The 21035-nt window shown below is 37.4% G+C and overlaps 3 protein-coding genes across 4 annotated transcripts; 1 reads left to right on the forward strand and 2 right to left on the reverse strand.

The window, feature by feature from the left end:
• Nucleotides 1–277: 277 nt before the first annotated feature.
• Nucleotides 278–5058, forward strand: LOC135607195 (protein PLASTID REDOX INSENSITIVE 2, chloroplastic-like). The gene is made up of 3 exons (XM_065098810.1): nucleotides 278–580; nucleotides 657–755; nucleotides 4585–5058. Exons 1-3 carry the CDS (start codon nucleotides 311–313, stop codon nucleotides 4786–4788), a joined length of 573 nt encoding a protein of 190 aa, XP_064954882.1. The 5' UTR covers nucleotides 278–310; the 3' UTR covers nucleotides 4789–5058.
• Nucleotides 5059–8488: 3430 nt separating this feature from the next.
• LOC135607196 (uncharacterized) lies at nucleotides 8489–9622 on the reverse strand. Its single transcript, XM_065098811.1, has 3 exons — nucleotides 9213–9622; nucleotides 8962–9128; nucleotides 8489–8828 (listed from the first exon to the last, which is right to left on the reverse strand). The coding sequence occupies exons 1-3, from the start codon at nucleotides 9472–9474 to the stop codon at nucleotides 8724–8726; spliced, it is 534 nt and encodes a 177-aa protein (XP_064954883.1). The 5' UTR covers nucleotides 9475–9622; the 3' UTR covers nucleotides 8489–8723.
• Nucleotides 9623–15605: 5983 nt separating this feature from the next.
• LOC135582883 (nucleobase-ascorbate transporter 6-like) lies at nucleotides 15606–20783 on the reverse strand. Of its 2 annotated transcripts, XM_065098813.1 has the most exons (14): nucleotides 20095–20779; nucleotides 19419–19516; nucleotides 19113–19289; nucleotides 18934–19034; nucleotides 18774–18849; nucleotides 18556–18615; nucleotides 18239–18423; nucleotides 18015–18111; nucleotides 17850–17936; nucleotides 17698–17756; nucleotides 17507–17598; nucleotides 16407–16484; nucleotides 16166–16326; nucleotides 15606–16074 (listed from the first exon to the last, which is right to left on the reverse strand). In XM_065098813.1, exons 1-14 carry the CDS (start codon nucleotides 20198–20200, stop codon nucleotides 15856–15858), a joined length of 1596 nt encoding a protein of 531 aa, XP_064954885.1. In that variant the 5' UTR covers nucleotides 20201–20779; the 3' UTR covers nucleotides 15606–15855. The 2 variants fall into 2 exon arrangements, with proteins under 2 accessions (XP_064954885.1, XP_064954884.1); XM_065098812.1 differs by having other exon boundaries at nucleotides 17850–18111; nucleotides 20095–20783.
• Nucleotides 20784–21035: the final 252 nt, after the last annotated feature.

Consider the following 21035-nt stretch of genomic DNA (forward strand, 5'->3'; position numbering starts at 1 on the left):
GATACGTGAAAATTATTAATTTTTGAAGAAAATATATAATTTTATGTTAAATTTTTTGTAAGTTTATAATTTAATATTCTATCGAGGGGTTTATATGTAAATAACATATAGAAGAAGGGCGTAAAAGGAAATTTTCGTTTCATTTCATTTATTTTCATTAAAGCCCCCCTTTTGTCCTGTCCTTCATTCTGTAAGCTGAAGTGAAATTTAGAATGTTGGTGGACTTTTTGGACAAGATGCAAGATTTCCCAGTATCTTATTGGGAAATCTTGTCGGCTTCGGTGTCCAACACTGGACTGGTCATTCTTCCATGGCTGCTGCTGCTTCTGCTGTGATTGCGCTGTTATCTTCTCCTCTTCTCATTCCTCCTCCTAAATCAAACGCCCCTCCTCCTCCCTTCCCTTCCCTCTTCCACCGCCCCGTCCCATGCCCCTCACTACCTCTTTCCCCTTCTCGCCTATCATCTCCAAGATTCCACCGCTCCATCCCTTTGAAGCGAGCCCCTCATCGCGGGAACCGATTCACTTGCAGGGCCGCGGAGTACAAGTTCCCCGACCCGATTCCTGACTTCGCTGCAGCCGTATGTTCTCCACCCCCCTCGTATGTTAGTTCTTTTGGTTTTGTTGATCTTGCTGGTAATTTTGCTTTTGGTTCAGGAGACAGACAGGTTCAGGACGCATATGCTCGAGAGGCTGACGAAGAAGAAAGAGCACTTTGGAGATTCTGTCGGGGAAGTTGTCGATGTCTGCACTGAGGTTAGAACTATCCCATTATGATTGATTGAAGTCACAGAACTTTGGCCCCCTTCTGTAGCTAAAAGTTTAGAACTTGTTCTTGCTGCTGTTGTTAAGAGCAATTCTTTTGTGTGTGCTTTATTATCAAACCTTTACTGTTAACTGGTAGAACTGCTTACACGTATGTATTGGGGAACAGAATACACCTTAGAGGTTTTTTGAATCCTGTTTATGTGTACGTATGTAAATGTAAACGAGAGTAGAATATAAACGAAAAAGGCCTTTCATAATGGAGACAGCTATCGTGTGACAAGGAAGTACAGGATAATATGTTGAAAGTAGGTGTTGATTAGTTGGAGAATGAGAAAGACAGAAGAAAGAAAATATGGAGTCACACAATGATTAACATAAGACACTGAGAGGTATAATCCCATTGAAATGTAGCACCGGACATGCTAGTTGTTGCTTAATTCAATTTTGTAGACACTCTAGATATAGAATGATTCGTTGCTTAGGATATTGTGTTTTTTGTTTTTTTTGTTTTTTTGTTTTTATCTTAGGAACACTTTCAGCAATGCTATGCCATTAATTTAGGATGTTGTTGCATTTTTGTGTTTGGGACATTTTCAGCAACACTATGCCCTTAATTTTACATTCTTCTCAGCACACTTACGTCCTTTCGACTAGGTGTAGGCTATTATAAGGTGGTTCAAGAGTCACGTTAGCTTCGTAACAAATAGCTGATACATTCACCAAAAGAATATGAAGGTAAAAAAGGGTGTATCCAATATACGGGGCTCTTGCCAATGCGGGGTCTGGGGAGGATCAATGTTAAAAAAATATGAAGGTGACTTGAGTCAAAGCTTACCTGAGTCAGGAAAATGAGCTTCATTTCCAGTATCAAAACCCTTTTCCATGATTAATAAGATATCACAATAGAGATCAATTATGACAAAGGATGCACCCTCTTTGAGTTTGTAATGATGAATTGTAATCGTGTCTCATGTTTAACCAAAATCTGAACCATACTGCATTTGCTGGAATTACTTCCTGCTCATGCTTGGTTGTCCTCAGAGGTTTCTGACCTACCAATGTGTCTAGGAGAGAGATGCCAAAGCAGTATAGTGCTACTGATAACTCAAATTGGACATTTCACTGCACAAGAATCAAGATTGGATGCCCATATATGATTCGTGAACTGACCTCTCACGACCCCATTGTTGTGCCTAATTGGTTGTACTTAAGAATGTAAGAATGAAATGTTTTTTATCTTAAAAGGTGAAACATCTAAGGTTGGTGGCTTAACCAAGGTTTCCAGGAGGTGTGAATGCAAAGGAAGACTCAAAAAAATAAAAAGAAAAGCTATGTTTTAAGAAAAAGTTGGTGAGAATATATATTATTTTTCATATTTGGATTTTATGGAATTTAAAAGACAAGCATGAGATTGACATTGGTATGTGACACTAGATATCGACATATGAACAAGGATTGCAATTTCAGGTTCCGGACCCTTAACAGTGACTTGGACAGACCTATATGTACCGGTTGGTACTAGCACATTGACACATGGTACACCGATATGTACTAGTGACTTAAAGAGGAAGAAGAAGGAGAAGAGAAAGGGGTAGTGGAGGAAGAGGAGGAAAGAGGAGGAAAGAAGAGGGAGGAAGAAGAGAAGGTAGTGGAGGGAATAAGGAGGAAGAGGATGGAAGAAGAGGTGGTGGTGGAAGAGAAGGAAGAAAGAGAGAAGGCGGTGAGTAAGAAGGAAGGAAGAGGAGGAAGCGTACCCGTCGGCGATGGGCGGCGGGTGATGACAACATGAGGAGGTGAAACAACTTGCGGAGGGCTCGCGATACTTATAAGTTTTAATTTTTTTTTAACGGGTCAAAGCGGGCCACCCGAAATGGGGGCAGTCCATGTGCCGGTTCATGCCTGAACCAATACATATCGCCTACCTGCTTGGTATCAGTGTGGGCAAAAGAGTTAACATATTATTGAAGTCTTGTAATTGAAAACGGTTGGTAATTTAAATATTGTTGTGATTGTTTCATGGTTTGTTGAGAAGTATGTAGTTACTGTATAAGCTTTTGTTGTTTTGTTTTGGGCATATGGTCCTCGAGATCATACACTCCTAATAATGGTAAATATATCAACCTTAACTTTTTCATACTGAAAGTCAGTGTCATCACTCTCGGTCTGGGATTACTACCTAATTTAGAGTTTCCTCATGTCAAAGGTAATGCAAAATCTTGACAGTTGACACAGAAACAAACAAAAAGCTCGGGGGCTCCAGCCATGGTTATTATCGGATTGACTCATGTATGGATTTATATGATTAATCCGACTGATAAATTGGTTGGTTTCAGGTGCATCTGACTTGGAGTTTTCTTGGTGCATGTTAGTTGTATCATGTAAACATTTGAATACTTACCATTAGTGGATTGACTGTTGTTAGTTTATCACACTTGATTTGTTTAAGCAAGGTCAAGTTGAGTTGACCATAGATCTATATATCATATTTTACAACACCTTGTCCTATCTATTCACAAGTAGTCTACGCTAGTCAGGCAATGTTATCAATAATTGTACGTGTTGTTTTTTATTTTAGTATTGTGGTATAATTAACACACAGAAGTATTCTGAAGAAGGGAATCTCTAGAAACAAAGACATGCATAATTAGCTTCAAAATGGAGTGATTGAATGCCACTTGCCAGCCAACCAAAGTTATCCTAATTTCTTAGTCTGTAGCCATGGAAGAAAAAAGGTTCTTGAAAAACAAAAGGAGGTTGATGATAGAAGCTTGATCCAAATGCAAAACATCACATGAATCAAGTGTTGGAAGCAACCTGGGGTTGGACTGTGAGCAGCATGGTGGTTTTAGTTTACAAATTGAAGTTTCTAGGATTTCTGAGGAAACAGTGATGGTTATCCATAGTATTAAAGTGAATGACTTTTATACTAGATTGTAACACCGGTTTACATATACATGGTTCACAGAGTCCTATGCTAGATTGTATTACCAGCTTCAATACTAGATTGTATAGAAGCATGTATTTACCAGCCTAATCCATAATGTATAAGTACATGATAGATAACTGTAGAAACACTTGTTTCATGAAAATGAATTTAAAATGTCTAAGTGCTGGTTGGTATGTGCTACGATGTGTGTTGGAAGAATTATATTTGGGGGTTCCTATTGTATCATTGTACCTCCATTCATGCAAATGAAGCACCCGTAATAATTACCACTCATGGATGCAGGCCTATATGTCAAACCATATAAATATATGTGTAATGAGTATGAGCATATAAATACTTGTTCTACAACCATAGATATACTTGTGCTGCATGATTCTGTGATTGTTGTCTCGCGCTTCTCTTCTTTCTTATCCTTGGTGTGAGTTGAACATCTAAACTAGAAAAATGAAAATGATACAGATAGTTTCCACTGATACAAGTAAAATCAATATAGAATAAGAGAAGCACCCATGGTTTTCTATCCTCTTCTAATATGTACATTTACAAACTATCAAAACTTAGATCTGCTTATCCTCCTCAATGTTTCACTAAACAACACACCGGCAGCTGGATTTTATCTTCTCGTAAATGACGAGTCAATACATTGATTGTTACTTTGCTTTCATATTTTCCTTGAATGTGATATAATCATTCTCATAGTGTGGTCAATATTTTTTTAACTCAAGTCAGCTTTTTCATTGCTGTAATTGTAGGCTTCCTGTTTTTTTTTTCCTGTCACTTCCTCCATGAGAAGGATTTACCAGCATGCTGGTAACCCACGGATTCTATTTATCCACAAGTAAAACTCACACCATATTGGTTTTGCTGCAGATCTTGAGCAACTTCTTGCATACAGAATATGGTGGCCCAGGGACACTCCTGGTCATTCCGTTCATCGACATGGCTGATACACTTAGAGAGAAGGGGCTTCCCGGAGCTCCTCAAGCGGCACGTGCTGCAATAGTTTGGGCCCAAAAGCACGTTGACGAAGATTGGAATGAATGGACAGTTGGTGAAGATTCAGACTTGGATTAGTTTTTACAATGAATAGATTAGAGTTTCATGTTCGTAGTCAGTCTTACGGAAGGTGTTTGATCTTGAATTGCAAAAATGGCATGCCACCGTATGATGAACAAGAATCAATCAAGGATTATGTACTTCTAGATGATGGAGTGTCAGGGGTAGTCTAACCATGGATGTAGGGTTTTGTTGAGTCATTTTGTGGCTTTTTGTCCCTGTATGTTTGAGGATGAGTGGTGATACACAAATCATATTCTGTTAGAATTAATCATGAGTTGATGCTCACGCAGTTGGATTTTGCTTGTGAACTGAAGTCTTCATATATATATATATATATATATATATATATATATATATATATATCAGTTCTTTATAAATAATTTTTTTTTTTTGTGAATACTAGATATATTAATATTTCATCCAAAGATAAAATAGAGATGATAGCAATTGTTTAATATTTATAATAAAAATAAAAATATTATTTTATTTTATTTTATTATAGTGATATTTTTGTCAATGTATTTTTGTAAATATTTCTTTATTTTTGAATTAAATTATTATAAATGAAAGCATATATAATTTACATTGAGTGTATTAGGTTTTGATCATACTAATTACTGAAAATTACGGGAAATAAATAATTGAGATAAATGATTGAGAAAAATCTAAAAGACTTAGCTTTATGATAATTCATAATAATATTTAGATTTCATTAGAGTCTACAACTAACATATTTGAATGTTTTAAAGATAAATTTAAACTTACTAACAAGCCATTAACTAACATATTAATAAAAGAACTGATTGAAATTAAGTATAATAGTATTTGAGAAACTCAAAAATATATCCTCAATATGTATGACAAAGTTGTAATCACAAAAAAATTACATAAATATAATTAAGTTTTTTCTTGTACAATTTATTTTTAATTATATTTCTTCTTAGTTTGATTCATTTAAAATTTACTATAATAAAATTAAGGATAATAAAATCAGCTTGCTAGCATATATGTTTAGAAAGAATTAAAATTAAAGTAAGAAATACTCATAATATATTATTCAAGAAGTAATAATAAAAGAAAGTTGAAGCATAAATCAGCTTTTAAATACTATATAAACTCATTTAAAAAAACTTCATAGTAAAGTGTTATTTTTATGGTAAGAAAGATGTGAAAAAAAAGGATTATAAGGTTTTGGTTCGAAAGGAAAAGATAAAAGTCTAATCTTTGTATGTTTCGAATCAAATCTTTTCTGATACTTGGTAGATTGGTATTAACATTTCAATATATGTTATCAATTATAGATATTTATTTTAATATGAGAATTAAAAGAGTACGAAATATTCATCGTTACAAGCAATCATCTTAAAGCGAGAGCGATAATAATCAATACTTATCATCTATGTTTAGAGATTATTCATCTAATGTTATGACTTTATAATTCTAGAAATTTGAGTTCTTTATCTAGAATTATCGTAATATTGTTTATCTTCTGATAGTTATAAATTTAGTATATTTATAATTCAATAAAAATTAATGTTTAAATTTTATATAGTGATTTGTATAAAATTAATATGAATCTTGAGTTTACAATGATCTTGTAATCAAATATTAAAATGAATCATAGTTTCATAAACTCTTTGAGATTGTATATGCTTATATTTGCGCATCACTCCATGTTCTCTATTTTAGTGGAGTGAGATATTTTATCACCTTTATATATTACCTATTGAGATGACTATCTAAGGTTTTAGGCTATTGATAACATAAATAAAGTCGAGAGATAATTAGATAGAAAAGTCTAAATTATCAAATTTGATATGGGTGATAAATTTTATGGTAGTTATGATGAGGTTGATCATAACTCTAATTCTTTGGTTAGATTTAAAGAAAAGCGGGGTATTTACGTTCATTATGTTTTATCAGATATGTCATAGTAGAATGATATTACTAAAAAGATAAGACCGTACTTTTATAGATATAAATTAATATAATGTAAAACTGTAAGGATAATTATGTATATCTTGAAGGTTTTTAGTAAGTCAATTTTATCAACTTCGTTTGAGTTATGGATCAATAGAAAACCCAACTTGAGACATTTACATATTTAGGATTATTTTACAAAGATATGATTCTTCAATTCATGTAAAAATAAAATAAATTTAAGGACTATTTTTAGATATTATATTATTTATCTAGAAAATTTTAAAGGATATATATTTTAATGTCATAGTAGGACTGTCAAATATAGTAACGTAGGATTCCTAAAATATAGTGAATTAGTAAGAGTGAAAATTTTAAAATTTAATCTTGATATTGAGAATGTGATGAAAGTTTAATTATGGTAGAATTCCTTATAAAATGATCTTGATAGGAGAGACTCTCATAATTATCATATTAAACCTTCTGCTCTTGTCTATAAATGATAATATTTTTGAAGGATGAAATAATTAGTTAGTAAGAGATTATAGATCTTCTTATATATTTGTATTATTGTGACTTTCGAATTTAACGATGGTATATTTGATATCCGAATAACATCAAAAGTACATATCGTAAATTTGATATATTGTTATTTGATTTTAATTTTTGATATTAAAATTTTATTGATGGTAGCATATTATGGCTCTGATGTTTACAAACGTTTCACTGTTAACAATATATTTAATACATTATGATTCAACTCACCTTGAGTGAGCATAAGAACACTCGACTTGAATGAATAGCAATAAAAAAGAGTTCTTTTAGGCCACTTTTGTTATCTGATGCGTTCTGATAGGCTCACAGGCGACATTTTATTTTACTTCAAAAGATAATTATTATTTTACTATTTAGATAGATCTTAAACAAAAAAAATAATGTCACCGATAGAAAATAAATTAGGTGGAAACTAATTAAAGAACTTGGTGTCAATAATAAAATACCGAAAAATAATATATTCTCTTCTAATAATCCCTTTTTTTCCTATCATTTAAAAAAAAAATTATGATGATATTTTCTTTTTATTCTTATCCTTGGATCATAACTTTGGTTAAACGCTTCATGGTTTGATCACGAAATTTGTAATTTCTATTCCAAATCTTAATGTTCTCTGCAATCGAAATCTTTTTTTTTTCCTTATTCTTTAAGTTTATGGGAAAGATTATAGTGGAAGTATCAGACTTCATATATTATATGAAGCTAAATCATCCCAAAGAACACTTGATATCCTTCAGATTTCTAATCCACATCCTCATTCTTCAGTCTGTTCGCAACACAAATCTAGGATATGTAATTTTATTGAGATAGCAGATCTACCACAGCATCAAAATCTTAGCAGCATCTTTTGGTGCTCTGTGATCTGAACACACAGCAGCTTCTTAGACAAGGAGCAGGGATGATCTTGGACACAGTTGGTGGAATCCTTCACCAATATATTACTTGCACTAAGGAAGAAGAAACTTCCTGGAACTCTATGAGCCAACAATGCCAACAGTGGTTAGTGTATTGTTGTTGCATAGTCTATAAGTCTCGACATGATTTGGTGTGAGAGCATCTTATATACAGTTAAATATAAAGATATTACTGCTTATCTCTCCTGTCCTCTCAAATTCTACCAATTTGAAATCCATAGATACGTATGTTTGATCCTAAACATGGAAAGAAAGCTGTTGCAATTCATGTTTCGCAAGGTCAAGATTATGATGAGACATGCATTGTTGTTTCTGAACACTGGTGATGAGCACACCGTGAAGACCGTGTTATTCAAGAGTGTTTATCTTTACAGGGACTCTCTGAAATTTCTCTCACAGTAACAATTCAGATCCCAATTCTTCTTTTCCATGTGATGCTTCTCATAAACAGGAACACACTAACCAGATGAAGCCTCATCCCATGGCTGAGACATGAGACTGTGAAGCACGTTAATACTAGTCTTTCTGTGGTGACCGCAGCAGCAGGAGACAGCTGCAGAATTAGCTCACCACTTCCGAGATGCTCCCAAGCGAAGGCCGCCAATGTCGGCCTCTGGTTGCCGTCTGCGTGCTGCTCTTTGGCCGATCCCTCTCCTGCTTTGTTGCCTGAATCGTCGCAGGAACACGAAGAGCAGCGACGCTGTTAATTGCTTAATCCTACTAAACTCTCTTTGCTTCTTGTCTCTTTCAATCATTCTTGTGAAAGGATTACTGCTGAGCAGAGGCAGATAGAATGTACCTGATGTGCGTCTTCTGAAACCTCCTGCGTTTCCTGTGGAACAGCATCGCAACCCTGATCGTTTCTTCTCTGCTGCTGCTGCTGCCCCTGTTGCTGTTTCCTGATCAGTTCAGCCTGGGTCTTCTTGAGCTTCTCGTGCTTCCTTTGGTTCAGAGCCTTTGTGACCTCTGACCAAGCATCAGAAAGAGCTCACTGTTAGACGGAGGATTGCGGGTTCTCGACGGAGGTACAGACGGGAACAGGGGAAGAACCTTGGGAGGTGATCAGCCGGTAGACTTGGCCGAGCAGGAGCATGTCCTTGGGCTTCAGCAGCCTCACGCGGGTGATCCGGACGTTGCCGCCGCTGCCGTCCTGCTTCTCCTCCGAGACGTAGAGAGTGACGAGGGCCACGTAGTAGCCTGGGTTACTCTTCATCACGGCCGCCGCGCTCGTCGGCCAGTACAGCCTCTCCACTCTTCCTCCCGGGTGCTGAATCACCGCCGTCGCCGCCTCCGACGCTTGGCAATTCCCCATCCCTCTCTCTCTCTCTCTCTCTCTCTCTCTCTCTCTCTCTCTTGTTTGTTAGGGAAGGGATGTTGAAGAGAAGAAAGCAGCCTTCAAGCAAGTGCAGTTGCCTTCTTCAATGGGATGAAGGTGAGGTAGGACTCAGAACACCGTGATAATATAGTACTGTGGATCCTGCACCCAGTGTGTCACTATAATGTAGAGAGAGAGAGAGAGAGAGAGAGAGAGAGAGAGAGAGATGAGCCAATCCATGGTTGATGGGCTACGCTCCACGTGGCAAGATTTCAGTGGGTGCTGGGCAAGGTAAAGAGCATGGCAGGCATGGTTTACCTTGCAGGTCATGGATGAGGATGAGGGAAGTAGCCATCATCTACTGCATGCTGTCAGCAACAGCAGCCAGGGGGGATGAGATTCTTCTTGTCATGGGATTGTGGGGGTGCGAGGGGCCACATAACCAAAGAGAAGATAAGAGACTGAATCATTGATGGAGAAGTAACCTCGTTGCCTTTTCCTTTCCACCAGCGCATGGAATGGGAGTCTTTGGGACAAAAGCTAGTCCCATTCTGTGATCATGGCCCTCCTGTTACCTCGCGGAGCATCAGATAAACAACAAGTCAGTACCACTAGTTGCCCTCTTACATTGTATAAGCAGTGTTGCTTGCTATGGACTTCATTTGATGGAGTTTGGCAAGAGACGTGTATGAGCTCAGGGGCTAATTGAGCCCCATGGTCATAGTGCAGGTTTCCTGTTTGTTCAAATTCATCTGTGAATTCAATATTTGGGTGACTGCTCAGCTGATATATGAACTTCCTTTAGCCGTCTTGGAGTTGCGTATTGCATCAAAATCTGTCCATCTGCAGGTTAGTAGGAGGTGGTAGGGCATGGAAGCATTAAAGATGGAATCAGTTCTATTATGTCAGATTTCTTGTGTAGGCTTCAATCAATAATAAGTTCTTATATGTCCTAAAAATCAGTCAGCAATAAACCAAGCCCAAAGAGAAAACAACAAATCTATTGGTCGAAGGGTAATGGTGAATTGATAGTTGATCCATCACATTTTCTCCTCCAAGTTTCATCCTGTTGTTGCTGAGAAAAATATGCACAAAGACAACCACCTTGTTTTGAGTGTGCATCACATCGGCTTAAGGTTTTTTTGGTTCTTGGTTGCCCAACATTTGTGACATGAAAGCAGTGATTACAGTCCAATGTTCCAAAATAGTGCACCACTTGCACCTATGCTTGATTGATTTATCAAGAGAATCTAAATTTGTTTAATCTCCATTATTCTAGTTATAGAAAGACTACAGACATAAATGTCAGTAGCAAGTTTTCATGTTAGTTTTTTAGAAGATTTAGATTATGTACATCAAAAGAAAGTTTAAAGAAGCTAGTTTGTACAGCCAACATACATATATTTTTTCAGCACATCAACCTGCCAAGTTTCTTTAAACAAAAGCACAGAATATGTAAAAAAACTCGAGGATGTGTCATCAACCACCACCTAATTTTAATCTGATGGTGGTCGTGTGATGACATGAGGTAGTCCTCCTTGCACTCGAAGCCTCTGTCTTTTCCTTCTTTGTATTGTGTATCAGAATAGGGACCATGCAAGGTAAATTAGGCAGTGTGATGTCTCACAACACTGTTTTGTTGAACTGATACAAGTTATGTAGGTTTTCTCTTCCTTCAAAACAGTCCTCCCCAGTGTCAAGGTCCTTACATCTGGTCCACATGCCCATTAAACGCCATCAAGAGGCCATGTGAAGTGTTGGGAGTTCTCACATACTCCAATCTCTTTTTTTCCAGACATAAGCCAAGAAATGATGATTACCTGGGGTGCTCATCTCTTCCACAAAGTTCAAATAATTTGTCTAGAAAGCAGGCTTAGGATATCCTAAGCATTTTTGTAGCTGGTTTGCTTAACTACAAGCAAGTGGTAGGTCTTTTTGGACCCCTTTTGTCATAATTGTCTGGTTGGGAGAATGCAGTCAGGTGCCAGTGTCATCTTGTCCCTTGTATCCTCCAAAGTTGAGAAGAATATAATTCAGATCATGCTTGGGTCCACTTCTTATTTCTGATTCAACACTTAATCTGATGCCATCGAATCAAGATGTTCAAATTTCAGATCTTAATCTGCAGAGACCTCATATGTTGTATTCACATTTGTGATCAGGGTTTTGCTCTTTGATTAATTGGATTAGGTCTGTCATCGATTTGAATCACATATGAATCTTAGGGTTTAGAAATAAATCTTGTCTCATTAGGGGACATGAAATATCCTTGAAAAATAGTGTCTGTAAGTTGTCTATGATTTGTGCTAGAGTCAGTTCATTATGTTCTGCACAGTTGCTCTCACCAAGAGCCAACAGCAAAGAAGTGAATAATGTGAGCATGAGAACAGGGCATCAATGTTTTAGAAAGGGCAAACTTGGAGTGTCAGTAAGCAAAACACCTTCTGATTACATGGTATTGGACCAACTTGATCTGATTACTCTGTCCAAATGCAGCACAAGTACCAACTGTGCCAGGTTCTCAGATATGATTTCTTGTGATGGTCCCAATATGAGGCCTTCATGTTCTGAAATTAGTAATGCTCATCTACAGTCCTCTCTCTTTCCTCTCCTCCTTTTTCTTGTTTTCTTTGACTGAGACATGAGTCATGATTCATGATGCATTCATTTCTGCAAGTAGTGGCACCTTTTGTGCACTTCAAGCTCCATTATTGCTGGCTTGCAGCTGCCACCAAAAGATTTCTAGTGCAGAAGTTGGATTTGTGAATGCCACTGGGAAAAACCTTTCTCTGAAAGGAGGATGTTTCAGTGGGTAAAAGATCAATCTCATTAGCTTTGGATTTTGTTGCATAATCTAACCACAAGTTTGAATAGTTGGACCACAGACAGGAATACCATTCATTCACTGTTCTGGTTGACAAGTCAATTTCCCTTCACCACTGAGTCCCCACCACATGCTCATCTATGAACATGACAAGAATTGAAAGAAACCTAACTGCAAGCACACACCAAGATGTAGATGTAGATGTGGAAGTAGATTAGCTTGTCAACCTCTCATATCAATCCCATAAACAGGTCTTATTTATTATTGACATTGATGTGTGAATCATCTGTGAGGCTCTCTGTCCTGCCAGGATCACATTAAATGAAATGTGTTCCGCTCATCTCTAAAGTAGTCATTAAAGCTTGCCTCTTAGATAAGTCTAAAGTCTCTTTTCATACTTTAAGGGAACATTTCATTTTCTGTAACCTAATAGTCCACAAACATAAATGTAGAAGATGTTTGATCACTGGTATCATGATGAAGTTAAGATTTACTGGAATGTTGCTTCAAGCTACCATCGTAAATCAATTATGGTTTATTTGGAATGTGCAAAATTCATCTTTTTCTTTTTTTTTTAATGAACAGTATCTAAGGCTATTTGGATATTTTATTTTCTGTAACCTAAGAGTCCACAAAACATAAAGGTAATATACTTTGGTTGCAATGGCAAAAGCCACCGGATGGATTAAACTCAACACTGACAGCTCCTCTTTGTTGTAGGAGGAAGGCCTTCCTTTCATTAATTGAGAGCAATGTACTCAACACTGACAGCTCCTCTTTGTTGTAGGAGGAAGGCCTTCCTTTCATTAATTGAGAGCAATGTTCTCCTACAATCCCTTTGTAGAACCCACAAGTTTTAATAAATTTTCTTTTGCAAAAAAGAAAAATGTTGGGATTCATATTTCATACTAAGACTTTGTTCTCAACCATCATAATCTGAGCTGATGTTATTTTGCAAATATAGGCATCTGTCTGATCATTTTATTTCTCAGTTGTTCATCGACAAACCGTTTGTCGATACTAACCGAAAAAATTAGATGACATCATTATCATTAGCAAACTGTCAATGTCATTTGAGATTGTGACCATCATTGAATTCTGATTTATTTGCTTAATCTAATCCAATCTTTGTTAGTCAAATGGTTGGGCCACTGACAACGATTCCACACATTTGTTTGCTTGACAGATCAGGTGCATCATATGGAATTCCAGTGCCAACCAAGTGAGCATGATTGGGAGTTGCCTCATGAAAGGTATTGGAGGACCACTGTCCCAATAGCACCCATCAAGAGGACTACCGCTCCAATCACAGGAAGTTCTCAAACGCAGCAAATTAACCAGCTCAGATCTGCTCATAGGTTCCATTGGTGACAAGTCATTTAAGGTGCTTTTTAGATCAGAGACTCATCCATGCAGTCTTGATCTTCTCAAGCTTAACTTGCAAGCAACGTTGAATTGGCAGAATGCATGAGTACAAAGTCAAGCAGGATTTTTCTCTATCAGAAAATAATACACCGTGATGATGTCCAGAGTCAACAATCATATCCTCCCCAAATCAAATTCATGAGGGAGATGGACTACTCATTCATGTAAAGAGCAGCAGCTCTTCCCAAGTTCTTCAAGATTCTGGAGAGAGAGTGTGTGTAAGTTCATCTTGCAGTGTCAAATTTTATCTCTGCACAGAACAACATTCACAGGGATTTGTTTGGTTGGTGGATGTCAACATTTACAAGTAAATTGCAACTTGCAGAGTAATATGTCATGTACTATCTTTTTGATTCAGATGCATATTTGGAGGATGTCAAGAAAACTTCTACAGATGAATTAATATATAAATATTTTATATATTTTAAATATTTGATACTAAATAAAAAATTTAAGAACATTCTAATCCTTTTAAGAAAAAAAAATGATCAAATTAGAGAACCAAATCGACTGAGGGTTCGGTTCCATTTTTTTTAGTGGGATCGATCGATTTGGTCCGGGTTTTTATACTAATTAGACAAGCAACGAAAAAACAATGATCGTAATCATGATTTCACGACATGGATTATGTCGCCAATCTAATATTAGATCTCCCCGTTAATGGTCAATCCAGATTCGCGTGCTTTTTGAGACCATAGTGCGAACGATCATGGGAATCTATTCCAACAAAGAGTAGGGCTCTAAACACTTTTCTTTCTAAAGATCATTGATCCAACAAAGGTTGATGGACTGAGTGTTTTGGACCAAAGGAGTTAGATAAAATATGCAAAATCAAGGGGAAAAGGTTTTGTTCTCAGCATCCAAGTTTTGAGCTCAAGAAAACAACAGAGGCTGGAGAGGATTCCATGAACTTGGCTCATTATGATGCTCAAGAAAGCTTTAATCTCTACCCCAATCACAGCAAACACTTGATCTAAGAATCAACGGTTTGAGGCTTCAGGAAGAACAATACTCAAATCCAATGAAAAAAATATAAGCAATCACATCTAGCCAAAAACAAAACTCATGAATTTGATTCCTCAGGAGCAGTATGTTTGGCACTAATTTTCCATTACATCTCTTGTGAAGAACAGAAATGTCTATCTCAAATCTTATCCCTGACACTGTCACACAAGCCTAGATTTCAGTAAATCAGACATTAATTTAGTAATTAGAGACAACAAATCCTTTCATTAAGATAATACTTTTAATTTGGTGAACTAGACTCATATCAGTCCTGGACCACACACATTATTTATTTGGTATAAACCCTGTAATAGACCATACAAATCAAAATAGAACCATACCAGTACAGAACCAGAATACTGGATGGTACAAACCTGTCTCAAATAGTTTACCTTGTGTGTCGGATTTACCTGGTCCGCATCCATATTGAATCGTATCGAATGGTATTGCAAACCTAATAACAAGGAAAAGAAGAATTAAACAATCAGGAAAGAGAGCTTTGTTCACTGGGGAACTTAGTTCAGACTCTCGGTATGCAGACAATAAATGTCATAACTAAAGAAACTTCCATGCAAGGTAAAGTCTCATACATACCCTGCAAACCAAAGCTAACTTTTATGGATGTCAGAACAAGAACAGAAAAGATTTTGCATAATTTTCAAAGGAAAATTGGACCTTTAATGACTATTTGCACGTGAATGTTCCAACCGAAATATCAAGTTTTTGCTCTGTGTTGAAAGGCAACAGTCAATAGCACACAGTATCTTGAAATAAAATGGACAAGAACAAAAACATTTTAATCTCAATGTAACCTGTGGCATATGATGATTTGTGCATCGCATGTGATGGAGGACCGAGAGACATTAGCCAAAAATTACTAGTGAAGGTGATGCTTCAAACAAGGTAGTAATATCCTACATTAGAGTGATCCATATCAACTATGACATATACAAGTCAAACATGTATCCAAGGAAAACTTTAACAGACAAATTCATCAGAACACATTAATAGTTTAAGGTTTCTCTTGGGCCGAGAAACAAAGAGAGATCCACTACAAGATGATCCAAGAACTCTCTAAAAGGACAAAGTGAGATGCACTGCAAATGTTGTCACATCTATAGACCTCAATCTGCTGGAAAGAATTTATTGAGATTTAGTGGCAGCCGGTAGAATTCCTCACTTCTCGGATCCCCCTTGTAGGATCGGAACTTGTGCCACCAATGAAGCCCCCTGTCCTTTCTTACAGCGCTGTCATGCCTATGGAGACTATTGTCCAAGAAAAATGCCACAAACCCCGCGACAAATGGCTTCGAAGAGAATATCACATTAATGATATCGTTGAACTAGAGAAAAGAAAGATTATCAATATAATGGCGATGTAAGTTTATGAATGAAAATACAAGAGTTCAAGATGTGAACTATAATAATGTGTACCCATCTTGCTCCGGTGTGGACTGGACCATATCCGGCAACAGAAGTGTATTCATTGAAGTACTGCGGAACTGACAACCCCATGAAAAAAGAGAATCCTAGGATGAATTTAGTACGGAAGCTGTTAAGATTGCAGAACTGAAGGAAACTAAGACCACCAGCACCTGCAGATACATTACACCATGAATCCCAAGAACATCTAAAAATGTTTGATAAGTAGATGATTTTGTTACATTGTACATACCAACATATGCGAAAAGAAGACAGTAAAGAGCCGCAAAAATTGGTGCAGGAATGGATGCAAAAACTGCTCCAAATTTCCCTGCCACAAAGAAAAATGTGATCAGTCAAATTGGTAATGGAACCATTTAAACAACTGATCGCATTCCCGCATCATTTCATCCAATTCATTATGGCTCATCATAAAACATATGCATGTTCTAGTGCCATTCTGTGAGGCAATTTTAAGAGATCAAAAACCTTGAAGTACAGTGCAATTTACTTCATGTTGCAACTTCTCTGGAGTGATTGATAGGTGCTGCAATGCTGGAGGTAATCAGTGACAGGAGGGGTTATTTGGGTATTAAGGAGAGAAGGGAGAAAACATACAGGAAGAGGGAGCAAGAGCAGAGAGGAATTTATCCACAAGGCTACATTCATGTATTCGAATAGATATATAATAGATATAAAAAGGAGATATAAAAGGCTACATTCATGTATTCGAATTTATCCAGAAGGTCCACAACCCATTATAATAGATATAAAAAGGAGAAATATGCTTTTCGACATAGGAAACTATCTATGTATTCGAATTATGATATCGAGTAGAGTGATGATGGATAAACAGTAACAACTAAAAACATTAAACTTTATCTTTCCTTCACAAAATAGGATAGCAACCAGACCCACTATGCTAATTCATCCTATTTAGATCTTCATAATCAAGACTCACAAGGTACTAGATTCCTTTTTGGACAGGTGAAATGAGAAAAATAATGGACTGCTGACAGATGTCGGTCATCTTCACTTTGACCTGATCCACTTTACGAAACTTCAACGCCGATATCCAATTTCTAAAACTTCGTAGTACGAGTGAGTGTTGACATTAACTGATTATATTGCCAGCTGTACCTACTAGGTCACTCCATATCCAACCGTTCAGCGCATCATATAGAACCATATTCCAAGAAGATAAGTTGGCCACTATCAGCTTCACATTCACGGATTTTGGTACAACAAACAAGACAACCGACATCTAACTGCCTTTGTTATGTACAAACTTTGTGTGGCAGCAGAGAGTCGTGTATCACTGCAGACAAAAGCTCTAGAATGTGAACAGCTTACCAAGAATGGAAAAGAAAATCATGAATCCTGCAGATATTTGCACAACTCTCCGGCTGCCAACACGTGTCAAAGCCAGTAAACCAGCATTTTCACTGCACACGTGAAATTTAGAGCTTTAGAACAAAGGAAACATTTTTCTCAGCCCTCATTAGAGCATGCTATAAAAGTTAGATGCAAGACATAATCCTTACACTGACACTGATGTACCATTTGCTGTTCCAAATAATCCATCCAACAAGATAGCAATACCCTGAAGTAGTAAATGGTTATGATTTCAGAAACCCAAAAGAAAAGAAAAATAAAACTTCTGCTACTTCAAAGGAAACAGAGATGAAACTCCCACCTGCCAGCCAATGCCTCGACTGAGAACTGAAGGAGGCACTGGTGTAGCACTTGCATACCTTGCGACTGCCGTAAAAGTGCCAGTAGACTGTACAATTACAGACATGTTATAAAAGGTAATCAGCCAACTCCACAGTTGTAAACAGTAAGAGAAATGTGTTCCTACCTCTACAAGGGCCACAAATGAAGCTGCCATCATTGCAAAAGCTTCACCAGCATCAAAAGTTGGTGCTCCCCATTGAAAGGGATATGGAACTCTTATCCTAAGAATGGAAGTAAAATTACAGACAACAAAAGATAAAACTCCAGTCACTAAGGGCACATTTTTATGTCATTATAATATTACTAGCATTCAGTATAAATCTGAAAAACAAGGAAATGGAAGCTTACCAGGGAGCCCCACCAACAAGTCCAGAACGATCAGTACGGCAATGCAATTGTGTCTTTGGTGGGGCATGCCTGTATGCCCCACCAACTGTAAGCAGGTATGCATATAGCCACACAATTGTAATTGAAAATATGACAGCAAATCTATCAAATACGGACCTCTCCGAATGTATAGCATGAGGAACGTACTGAAGACATAAAAGCAAGCAAACATGATTCCTTTAAGTAATGTATAATTGCGAATGATGTGGATGTATTTGTACAAAACAAATGAATGAATTATGCATTTGGTTGCATGGTCATTCTTCAGACTGTATCACCTGTGAAAATGTCACTAACAGGATAATCACTGGTAGGCCAACCTCAACACATTTGGCAACCTGCATAGCCATAAAAAATTAGGTTAGTAGTGAAAATTAAGAGAGAGCATTTATTGGAAGGATCAGAATCTAATAAAAGAAAACCAAGCTTATCATAAGATTCCTTAGGAATGTCGCATTAATAGAATATCAACATATACTACAAAGTAAATTATTACCCCAGGAAATCCAAGCTCATAGAGCCCAAACCCAGCTAGTGCAACCAGAGGAACCGCTGACAGGGGACTTAAATATCTAAACACAATTCAAAAGGACGGGAAAAAAGCACTTAGAATAAACTCACATGATACCACTGGAAATGAATACTAGTATACTGACCTCGTCACATTACGCCAAAGACCGCTGAAACCAATAATAATTTGAAGCGTCGAAGCGACAATTAGTGCACCCTGTGTCCCACGCATGATATGCAGGAATTTCTGCATGAAAAGAACATAAAATTAACTTCTAGAAGAATGAATGCAATAGTGTCAATACAATCAAGGTCTTGTAGCAACCTCATGAGGATCCACGATATTGCTGTAACGCCCAGCTAAGATGATTGATATGGTAGGAGCTACGAAAGTATACGACCCTCCCATCACGGCTGGCAAGCAAGTACCGAAGTAGGTTTGGAGAAGAGTGTTAATACCAGCCAGAAACAGCAATGTCTGGACCACCCTCGCTTTCTCATCCTAGAACAGGGCAAAGAGAATCAGATGTTAACATAAACAAAATCAAATTAGGCACCAATTGTAAAATTAACCTAAACAACGCTTTAGTTTGAACAAGAGATTCTTCTTTCTGTGTGTGTAAATTCTCACATTTCCTCCCCCCATCTGAGGAACAAGCGCAGTGGGGATGAGAACAGTGGTTCCCAGAACGACCAGGTAATGTTGGAAACCAAGAAGAATAGCTTCAGCTGCATCAACAAAACAAAATTGAGATCAGGTAACTATTCTCACATTGGATCATTTTTATTGAGGATAAGAGAAGAAAGATCATGCACCATATTGCAAGTAGGAGATAATAAGCACAGTTGTAGGAACAAAATTACAGTTTTCTTTTTTTTTTTCTTCATGGCAGGAATTATGAACTGTAAAGCAAAAACAAGAAGGATGAAAGCAGAGACAGATGATCCAAAATTAAGCTTTTGCACATCGAATGGGAAAAAAGGATCATCACGGAATCTTTTGTGAGAAAATTTACACAATTCACCCACGACACAAAAAAGGATTCTACAAAGGATCTTATAAAATATGGAAAAATCAGAGAAGACTAGGCATAAATTGAAGAATAGTGAACAACAGAAACACAGCCTGCTAATAGAAGTTACAAAAATGATTAAAACAGGCACAAGAGCGGTGGCCAAAAAAAGCATCAAAATGGTGTGGGGAAATAGCATTGAAGCACGGGATAAAAAACTCAAGGTTAGCACTAAGTGAATGAATCAACATAAGACGAGGAAAAATAAGAAAGATAGAAATGTGAACGACTTACGCCAAGGAGGAGGACTAGTGATGCAGAAGGAAACATTGGGCAACTGGTCCTTCACGGGGTGCGGCACCAACTCCTCCTGCTTCGGTGGCGGCGCTGGTCCGGCCATGTCTCTCCTCTTCTCCCTTCGATTCTTCCTCAAAAACCTACTTCAAGAACGCTATAAACGCCCTTAAACCTCACTCCCCCAACACACATTCGCACCACGACCAAAAGAAGCAACCTCTCTCAAAAGATTTCTCGGCAAACTTCAAGATCTAAAGGATTTAAGCGTCAAGATTCAATCTTTCACCAGCCAAAAGGCGAAGAACAGCAGTCGCAGTCCCACCAGAAGATTCTACAAGAAAAAGAGAAGAGAGGGAAGAAGTAGCAGACGGCGCGACTCTCCACCAGCGGTGGAACAAAAGACTGGGAAAGGAGTCATGAAGCGTTCCCCAGATGGTTAAAAAAGCACGCAAGCACATCAAAATGTCCCCTTGCCCCTCCCTCGCTTTCTCTCTCCTCGGTGCTCAGGCGAATCTTCTGCAAGCTCTGCTTTTTATTTCTGGTTTCCTTCGTGTTCAGCTCTTCATGCCTTCTCAACCCATTTGCTGCCTAGCTGTCTTCAGCAGCAAGCAAAACACTGCCACCTCTTCACACTCTCCGGTCTCCACACTCCAAGAAAGGAAGACAGGAAGAATGGCAGAAGCCAAAAGAGAGATAATATTAAATAGGTGAAATAAAGAAAAAGGAGTATCAAAAGTGAAGAAAAAGATTCCAAAATAAAGAAAGCGAAGGAAAATATTAGAATTTCTGCCCTCCATTGCCGAGCAAGGTGGTCTCCACGCTTCAATGCTTCCAACAGAGTCTTGGTCTCAGAGCGGTGTAAAAATTGGATTTCTGCCACTGTCGAAAGTGGTGTTTAGTCTGCTTTCAAGAATCTAAATCGAAACTTGATCTAAAGT

The sequence above is a fragment of the Musa acuminata genome, chromosome BXJ2-3, assembly GCF_036884655.1.
Source record: "Musa acuminata AAA Group cultivar baxijiao chromosome BXJ2-3, Cavendish_Baxijiao_AAA, whole genome shotgun sequence".
NCBI lineage: Eukaryota > Viridiplantae > Streptophyta > Magnoliopsida > Zingiberales > Musaceae > Musa > Musa acuminata.

What these genes read in the sequence shown, in the direction of transcription:
- LOC135607196 (XM_065098811.1), bottom strand. Translation starts at nt 9,474, where the DNA reads ATGGGGAATTGCCAAGCGTCGGAGGCGGCGACGGCGGTGATTCAGCAC. An exon ending in CCGGCTGATCACCTCCCAAG is followed by an intron (nt 9,129 to 9,212) that starts GTTCTTCCCCTG and finishes ATGCTTGGTCAG; the next exon opens with AGGTCACAAAGGCTCTGAAC. An exon ending in TTTCAGAAGACGCACATCAG is followed by an intron (nt 8,829 to 8,961) that starts GTACATTCTATC and finishes GCGACGATTCAG; the next exon opens with GCAACAAAGCAGGAGAGGGA.
- LOC135607195 (XM_065098810.1), top strand. Translation starts at nt 311, where the DNA reads ATGGCTGCTGCTGCTTCTGCTGTGATTGCGCTGTTATCTTCTCCTCTT. An exon ending in TTCCTGACTTCGCTGCAGCC is followed by an intron (nt 581 to 656) that starts GTATGTTCTCCA and finishes CTTTTGGTTCAG; the next exon opens with GAGACAGACAGGTTCAGGAC. An exon ending in TTGTCGATGTCTGCACTGAG is followed by an intron (nt 756 to 4,584) that starts GTTAGAACTATC and finishes GTTTTGCTGCAG; the next exon opens with ATCTTGAGCAACTTCTTGCA.
- LOC135582883 (XM_065098812.1), bottom strand. Translation starts at nt 20,200, where the DNA reads ATGGCCGGACCAGCGCCGCCACCGAAGCAGGAGGAGTTGGTGCCGCAC. An exon ending in CTCAGATGGGGGGAGGAAAT is followed by an intron (nt 19,290 to 19,418) that starts GTGAGAATTTAC and finishes GCCCTGTTCTAG; the next exon opens with GATGAGAAAGCGAGGGTGGT. An exon ending in CTTGTTGGTGGGGCTCCCTG is followed by an intron (nt 18,112 to 18,238) that starts GTAAGCTTCCAT and finishes TTCCATTCTTAG; the next exon opens with GATAAGAGTTCCATATCCCT.